The sequence below is a fragment of the Pyrus communis genome, chromosome 15, assembly GCF_041283825.1.
Source record: "Pyrus communis isolate YQ-2024b chromosome 15, ASM4128382v1, whole genome shotgun sequence".
Taxonomy (NCBI): Eukaryota; Viridiplantae; Streptophyta; class Magnoliopsida; order Rosales; family Rosaceae; genus Pyrus; species Pyrus communis.
Genome location: NC_142579.1, coordinates 25,380,601 through 25,388,827, shown reverse-complemented (window position 1 = coordinate 25,388,827; position 8,227 = coordinate 25,380,601). Strand labels below are relative to the sequence as shown.

Here is an 8,227-nt window from a genome sequence, read left to right as displayed (position 1 = left end):
CCAGCCAGGTTGCAAACCCATAAAAAATCAACATGGGATATTGATTCAACTCCACAAAGCCTATGCGCGTAATTTAAAAATTATATTTTGAGTTTTTCTTTGGGCCTTTAATCCTTTGTTGAATAGAAAAAAACTTATGCATTAAGCAAAAACCTTTTTCAAATACTTTTTTGTTAAATAAAAACATTTTAAAACTAATTTTATTGATAATCGACTATATAAACCATACATACGAGAACAATTTAATAGTTGTATGTTTAAACTCTCACTATTGTAATAAGATGTTTGTAGTTCAGTTGGTTAATCATTTACTTTTGCACTTAAAATTATGAAGCTTAATTTCAACAATAATTTTTCACTATTTAGAGTTGGCTCCACAAGATGATGGTGTTAATTGCTATTAGACATCCATGTTGTATCCAAAGAAAAAAAAAAAAGGGCCATGAAATAATTCTCTTTTATTGGACACATCTTATATTTTGTAACCTAGTTCACATGACACATTAACATTTTCCATCGATCAAAGACAACTCTTGTGATTTTGTTGGATATCAAAACGACTTTTGTTTCATCTTAATTAATTAACTTGTCATTTTATAGTCGATTGCTTTGTGTCCTCTTGTTATCGTCCTTGTCCTCGCATGTATTCCAAGTACCATTTGCTTGTTTTATACATGAATTACGTTATGCACTTGCAAAATCGGATCATACAACAAATAACATCTATATCTTTATTTTTTATTTTTTATTTTTACATTGTAATGTCGTGCATGAGAGCTTACAAATTCATTACAATGTCCTATATCCATTAAACAACCAGTTAATTAACCATCAAATGAAAATGTATCAACTGTGAGTCTCACACTTTTACTAATGTGATGTCAAAGTTGTGTCGCGTGAACAAACTTTATATTAAGTCTAAGGAAAATTAATGAAAAAAGTTCGAAAACTTTAAGTTTTAATTAAAAGGATAAAAATGTGTGGTAAGTGAATACACTTTTACTAATGTGATGTCAAAATTGTGTTGCATGAACAAACTTTATATTAAGTCTAAGGAAAATTAATGAAAAGAGTTTGAAAACTTTACGTTTTAACTAAAAAGATAAAAATATGTTGTAAGTGAATAGTACCATGAGTGAATTTTTAAAGTAAAAATATTATTTTCGTTAAAAATAAATAGTACTGAAAGTGTTTCGTTAAAACTTCTTAAATCTATATCTAATGAAAACTAATAGTTGTGTGTTTCGTTTTTATCTCTTCTTCTTCTTTTCCCTTTGTTCAATGTGATCAAATCTTATCTCCAGAGAGTAGAAAGAGGTGTGGGAGGTGGAAGCAATGATATTCAAAGTTTGCATGAGGTTGGATTATATCGCCCTGCAAATTCTGGGAAAAATAACAAGCCACGTGTCATCCTATAAATCCAACGTGTAAACCAGTAAACTCAAAAAATATAAAACAATAGAAAAAAGAGCAGTAATTGCACATGGTGCGGCCTAGCAAAACCCAACTACGTGTCCAGATCAGAAGGGGGTGAGAGCACCAATCATGACAAAAGTTGTTTGACTTTTATGAAATTAAAGCAGCGGTCGTCGATCAAAACGCATTCAAACACTGGACTAAACGACAAACCCAATCGTATCCCTCGTCCGACAGTGTGCCTAAGAACGCCCAAATTCCGACACGTGGAACGGATTAGCCTCCGTGTCTATAATTAGAAACTTGAACAACAAGTCATGGCCTACTCAGATTAATCCCGTACTTTCCACTAATTAAACTCGATTAAACATCTATTTTATATAAAACCTGTTATTGGCACTCAAGAGATTTTATTTTACACTAGGCTCCACATGTGTTTTCTTTAACCATCAATATCATTTACAGAAAAAGATAAGAAAGTGGATGAACTTTACAGCAGACGAGCCATTATGTTATTCATATTCGTATTTAATATTTCTTACTTACAAATAAAAAGAAATACAATTATATTGTAGTAACGTCACATTTTATAAAGAGTTTTTGAAGTATAAAAATGTTTTGAAAGTTGCAATAATTTTATTTAGGGTAAAGTACAAAAAACTACATCTTTTAAAATTGACAATGTCATACCTCATCTTACGAATTTGTGTCAATGTTATACCTTCTGTTAGCTTGGCCGTTTATTTCTCAGTTAAATGCTGACGTGGCTTGATCCGGGACCCATTTTTATTAAAAAATTATTTAAAAAAAAAAAAAAAAAAAAACCAACATCAATTCGTCCCTTCCCCCCCCTCTCTCCCTTCTCCCCATCTTCATCTTCTTCCCCTTTCTGCAACTGCAACCCAGAAAAACAGAAGAGAAAAAAAAAAAAAACCAATTTGTTTTCCCTGCTCCTCACCCCCTCTTATCCCCACACCCACGCACCCAACCTCCCCACCTTCGCACCCCACCCTCTGCACCCAACCTCGCACCCACTACCTACAACCCAAAAAAAAAAAAAAAACCAGAAAAAAACCCATTCTCCTGGGCGAGGAGAAAATGGACGGCGGGGGCACCGGGGGCGCCGGGGTGGGGGGGGGGGTGGGTGGGGTGGGGGAATGGGTGTGGAGGGGAGAGGGTGGGTGCGAGGGGGGGCGGACGAACTGGGTATTTTTTTTTTTTTTCTTCTCTCTTCTTCTTCTTCTTCTGCAGGTTGGGTGGGTGGGTGAAGGGTTTCTCGTTGTTTTTTTTCTTTTTCTTCTCTCTTCTTCTGCTTCCCTCTTCTTCTTCTTCTTCTGCGGGTTGGGTGGGGGGGGGGGGGGTTTTTTCCTTCTCTCTTCTTCTGCTTCCCTCTTCTTCTTCTTCTGCAGGGGGGACGAACTGGGTTTCCCATTGTTGTTTTTTTTTTTTGTGTTTCCTTCTTCTTCCTCCTCCTTTCTAGGTTGCAGGGGGTTGGGTTTGTGGTGGGGGGAGGGGGGATGAACTGGGTTTGGTTTGGTTTGGGGTTTTTTTTTTTTTTTTTCTTTCTCTTCTTCTTCTTCTTCCTCCTTGGAAAGAGAGAGAGAGGGGAGATGCACGAAAGGAGAGGTTTGTTTTTTTTTTTTTTTAATGTACTTTTTTTATTATTATTTTAATATTTAAATAATATTAAATGATTTTTTTTGTTTTTAATAATTTTTTTATTAATTTTTTAATAAAAATGGGTCCCGGATCAAGCCACGTCAACATTTAACTGAGAAATAAATGGCCAAGCTAACGGAAGGTATAAAATTGACACAAATTCGTAAGATGAGGTATGACATTGTCAATTTTAAAAGATGAGGTATGAAAGTGTCATTTAACCCATAGTTAAGGTAGTTTTTTGTAGTTTACCATTTTATTTATTTATTTATCACTTTCTCTCTCTCTCCTGAAAAGTCGGTGAGCAAAGACTTTTCCTTGAAATTCTCTCTCTCCCCCCTCTCTCTCTCTCTAGAATCTCAATCTCGTTGTGTTCTTTAGCAGTCTTATAAAACCCTGCAACTTTGTTTTTGTTCTGGTTTTTATTTAGCTGAAATCTCAATAGGGTTTTTTCAAACGGTAGTCAGTCAGCTGAGAAACCAGCTGAAAATTTTGGGTTTGGTCAATTTTTGAGACCTGGATCGAATTTTGACTTTTGTAAAATTTGGGTTTTTTTTACTTCTACGTCCATAGAAATCTCTGAGCTGGGTGAGAAACTTTTATTTTGCAGTCTGGGGTTTCTAAATGATTGTGTTTTCTGGGGTAATGTAAGCTTTGGTCAGAGATCCATCACGACAGAGCTGGTAGGTGGGCATAGGAAAACAAGAGGGGACGCTGACTGGTAGACGAGAGAGAGATGAAATCAAAGTCCTAGAAAATGAACAATTTGTATCTAAATTCAGTTCCTTAGAGTTCCTGGTAGATTTTTGCTTTTTGTCCTGTAGATTGAAATTAAAAAAAAAAAAAAAAAAGAAAGAGAGAGAAATCAAAATCTCAGCTCTGATGCCGACCGACCTGGATAATTCCCCTACAGCTTCAGGTGAAGCTAGCGTTTCCTCCTCCGGCAACCAAACCGCTCCGCCCAAACCCGCCACCAAGAAAAAAAGAAACTTGCCAGGAATGCCAGGTAGCTCAAAAAACAAAATACCATTTTTTTTCTTCAAATTTTTCTTAACTTTGTTCCGATTACTGATTGGATTTCTGGGTTAATTTGACTTTTGGGTTTTGTTGCAGATCCAGATGCAGAAGTGATTGCTCTGTCGCCGAAGACCCTTTTGGCGACGAACCGATTCGTCTGCGAAATTTGCAGCAAAGGGTTTCAGAGGGATCAGAATCTGCAGCTTCATCGGCGGGGCCATAATCTGCCGTGGAAGCTGCGGCAGAGGTCGAGCAAAGAGGTGAAGAAGCGAGTCTACGTCTGCCCGGAGGCCTCTTGTGTGCACCACGATCCGTCTAGAGCTTTGGGTGATCTTACTGGAATTAAAAAGCACTTTTGTAGAAAGCACGGTGAGAAGAAGTGGAAATGCGATAAGTGCTCAAAGAAGTATGCGGTTCAGTCGGATTGGAAGGCTCATTCCAAGATTTGTGGCACCCGAGAGTACAAATGTGATTGTGGGACTTTGTTCTCAAGGTTTGCTAATTAATAAATTTTCGATTTTGTCTTAGGATTTTATGTTTTTTTTTTAGATTAAATTGTTAGGTTTTTGGATTTGTTGTTAAAGTTGTCTTTTTTGTGTTTGAAGGAGGGATAGCTTCATCACTCACAGGGCTTTTTGTGATGCTTTGGCTGAGGAGAGCGCAAGAGCCCCCACTACCACCAGTGCCACCGCCGCCACCGCCGCCGCCGCCGCTGCCGCCGCAGCAGTGAATTTGAATTCAGAGTCGGACCCAAGAGCTCAATCTGTTAATTCACCTCCACAACCACTGCCATCACCGCCTCTGCCGGCCGCAGCTCCACCCCAGCCTACAACTTCATCAGTTCCATCCCAGTCAGCTGGTGTGTTATCTTCATCCCCGCCTACACAAAGTCCAGGTAACACATGTCCCAAATTGGAAAATTTTCAATCTTTTCAGTTGGGTTTTGTCGGATGTGTTTTCAGCCTGAAAACAAACAACAAAAACTATGTTGTTTTTAATTATCGTTGTTTTATTATGTTGTGTGTCTCTTGCTATGGATCTTGGAGTTTAGTATTTTTTTGTCGGTTATGAAATTTGTTTTCAGCTGGGTTTGTAATATATTACTGTATTGGTAAATTTATCAAAGATTTGAGGGGATTTAACAAATTAATTAAAAATTAAGCTTCCTGGAGATTTTGTATTAAACTTTAGCGATTCAAAAGCTGAAAGGGGAAGAGGAAGTGGGTTTAGAGAAAGGACACCATTATTGATCCTCCTTTTTCTTCAAAAGTTCTTTCATATAGAAAGGTCTTAACTTTCTATGCCTGCATTTTTAACTTTTAAATGACCCCTTTAATTTACATCCTTTTGTCCTTTTGTTGTTGTAGTGAGAGAGTTGCCAGAAAATCCCACTCAATTTGTAGAAGCAGTGCCGGCTGTGGCGGGTAGAAAGGGGAATTGTAGCAGCAGCAGCAGCAGCAACAGCTCAAGCAGCAATGGCAGTACAAGCAGTGGTGTGTTTGCAAGTTTATTCGCGTCCTCAACAACATCGGCGAGCTTGCAACCTCCTCAACAGCCTGCATTTACTGACTTAATTCGAGCCATGGGGCATCCAGATCAATCAACCAACCTAGTTCCATCTTCTTCAATGGAGCCCATTTCTCTTGGCCTCTCAACCAGCCATGGATCGTCAATTTTTGAGTCTGCAGGGCAGGAGCGTAGGCAGTATGCGCCCCCACCACAACCAGCTATGTCTGCGACAGCACTGCTTCAGAAGGCTGCTCAAATGGGCGCAGCAGCAACCAATGCATCGTTGCTTCGTGGGTTTGGCATTATGTCATCCTCAACATCTTCCACGCAACAAGAGAGTATGCAATGGAATCAAAGGCCGGCAGAACCAGATAATGTCTCAGTTGCTGCAGGGCTTGGACTTGGTCTTCCTTGTGATGGAGGTTCGGGATGGAAGGAACTAATGATGGGAAGTCCTCCAATGTTCGGTCCAAAGCAAACCACACTCGATCTTTTGGGATTGGGAATGGCCGCCGGTAATAACCCCAGTAGTGGCCTATCAGCCCTAATCACATCAATTGGTGGCGGTCTAGATGTAGCTGCTGCAGCTGCATCCTATGGAGGTGGAGAATATAGCGGTAAGGACTTGGCAAGAAGCTCATGAAACTGGACAACTAAAGAAGTCATTTTCTTTCATTTGACTTGAGGAAGGGGTATATAAGGTGCAGGTTGATCTCGTACATGGAAAACGGGGGCGAAAACGACCTTGTCTTGCCGGTGTAGACTTTGTCGCAAGCTAAGTCCGAAGATTGTTTCAGGTTTCGTCCGGCTTCTGTTTAAATGGGGGTTTTAGCATAGGCTTCTATGTACGTATGTCACTTTCTGTAAGCTTGAGGTGGATTTGGTGAATGAGTATGTGTACCTACTACTGCATACATTCTGTAATTTTGTCAAGTTTGTATAGCTAAGCCTGGTGATGAAAGGCTAAGTGGATGGATCTTACCAATTTGGGTTTACAGCACTAGGCCAGGTAGAGGTAGATGGGATGGGGGACATTGTAAATTACTGTTTGATTACCCTGTTTTTTAGGTTTTCTAGACTCGATCAAACTTCCAATTTCCTCCACTTTGTAGTTCGTATCTACAATTAAATTAAATTATTATATTTGTTGTATATTTAATTAATTTTCTTTTGGTTGGCATGTTGGTTTCTGTTGGTGAAAGATGTTGGACGGTAGAATTTCACATTGGGCGCATGACAATGATAAACAATTAATATATGTGAGTTTTCGTTTTTTAATATTACTGAGATTTTCTGTAATAAAAGTCAACACTTCGTAATAGGTGGTTAAGTTGAAACAATGTCTGTGATGATGGTGGTGCGCCACGCTGGGTTCTAAAGTTTATCACGAGAAGTTACAATAATCCATGGTATGAGATGTTACGCTGACAATGGCAACATACTTTGTAAGTTGTTCTCGTTCAACAGTGTCATCATGCTTTGTAAGCTCTCGTTAGCGCACAGCAGGATGAGATTTGGGATTTTAATGACTTGGAGAAATTACAAGAAATTTGTGCCAGTGTGCGGTTTTACATAATTGATTGAACGCGTCTAACATGGTCCCCAAAGACAAAAATTGAATAGCGTCTTTAATATCTTGAAATGGTCCTGTGTTGTGCAGTGTATATAGTAGGATCCTTATATATTTCATATTAAATTCAAGTTCAATTCATAGGTGTAATCCAATGAATATTTTCAATTCTTTATCTCGAGAGATTGTACTGTATTTCTGTTGGACCTTTGAATCCTAAAATTTATCCTTATGTCGCAACAGAATCTCAGTTTCACTTGTAAATCATATGAAACAGAGTATTGCTATTTCGATTGACATTCCTCAAATATTTCACTCGACTTTATAACATAAAATCAGTCACTTTTTTCTTCAATGTTTATAAAGTTCTTCAATCAACAACACCAAAGAAATTGGGTTGATCTTCTATTTAAAAGGAGAAGAAAAAAAAAAAGAATTGTTATCGATACTTCAAATTTCTCATTCTACACTCCTCACAAGTGTATAAAATCAAATTTGAACACATAAATAAATAAATATATTTTGTTAGGGAGAGAGTCAATATCTTGATGTTTGAATAGAAGTTGATCGCGACTGTCCAAACTCCAATGTCATCCTCCTCCTACATTTCTCCTTAATTAGCAAATACAAGAATTTAAAATTTTGAATTGTTTTAGAGAGAATGGGGTAATAATAAATATTTTCTTATTAAAATAAAATTAAAAAGAGGAACAAGAAGATTTATTGATATATAAATTCTACCTTGAACTACCAATACTTTATGTTGATACCATACCTATAATTTGTCAACCACATCTTTTGCCTGCAATGCAAGGTAAAGATCACTAAAATATTTAAAACAAAAAATAAAGAAATATAGATTTGGATGGATTAAAATATGTATAATCTAGGTTGTCAACCATTGCCTGCTTTACTAAATATACACAATATTCTGACCTTTTCTTCTTTTAGATTTTTTTAATTAAAAAGTTGTCTTTAGAATGTTGTTAAGAGCACTCTAAAAAAAAAAAAAAAAAAAAATCATTTCTTGCTGATTTAGTGCATGAAGAAAAAATA

At 37.4% G+C, this 8,227-nt stretch overlaps 1 protein-coding gene across 1 annotated transcript; it reads left to right on the top strand.

The window, feature by feature from the left end:
* The first annotated feature begins 3,189 nt into the window (after positions 1-3,189).
* LOC137736737 (zinc finger protein GAI-ASSOCIATED FACTOR 1) lies at positions 3,190-6,760 on the top strand. Its single transcript, XM_068475988.2, has 4 exons — positions 3,190-4,081; positions 4,189-4,585; positions 4,698-4,987; positions 5,460-6,760. Exons 1-4 carry the CDS (start codon positions 3,958-3,960, stop codon positions 6,242-6,244), a joined length of 1,596 nt encoding a protein of 531 aa, XP_068332089.1. The 5' UTR covers positions 3,190-3,957; the 3' UTR covers positions 6,245-6,760.
* The last annotated feature ends 1,467 nt before the right edge of the window (positions 6,761-8,227 follow it).

Bases quoted from the DNA above. Each gene is read 5' to 3' on its own strand.
- LOC137736737 (XM_068475988.2), top strand. From the start codon at position 3,958: ATGCCGACCGACCTGGATAATTCCCCTACAGCTTCAGGTGAAGCTAGC. The intron at 4,082-4,188 runs GTAGCTCAAAAA...GTTTTGTTGCAG, and splicing joins AAACTTGCCAGGAATGCCAG to ATCCAGATGCAGAAGTGATT. The intron at 4,586-4,697 runs GTTTGCTAATTA...TTGTGTTTGAAG, and splicing joins TGTGGGACTTTGTTCTCAAG to GAGGGATAGCTTCATCACTC.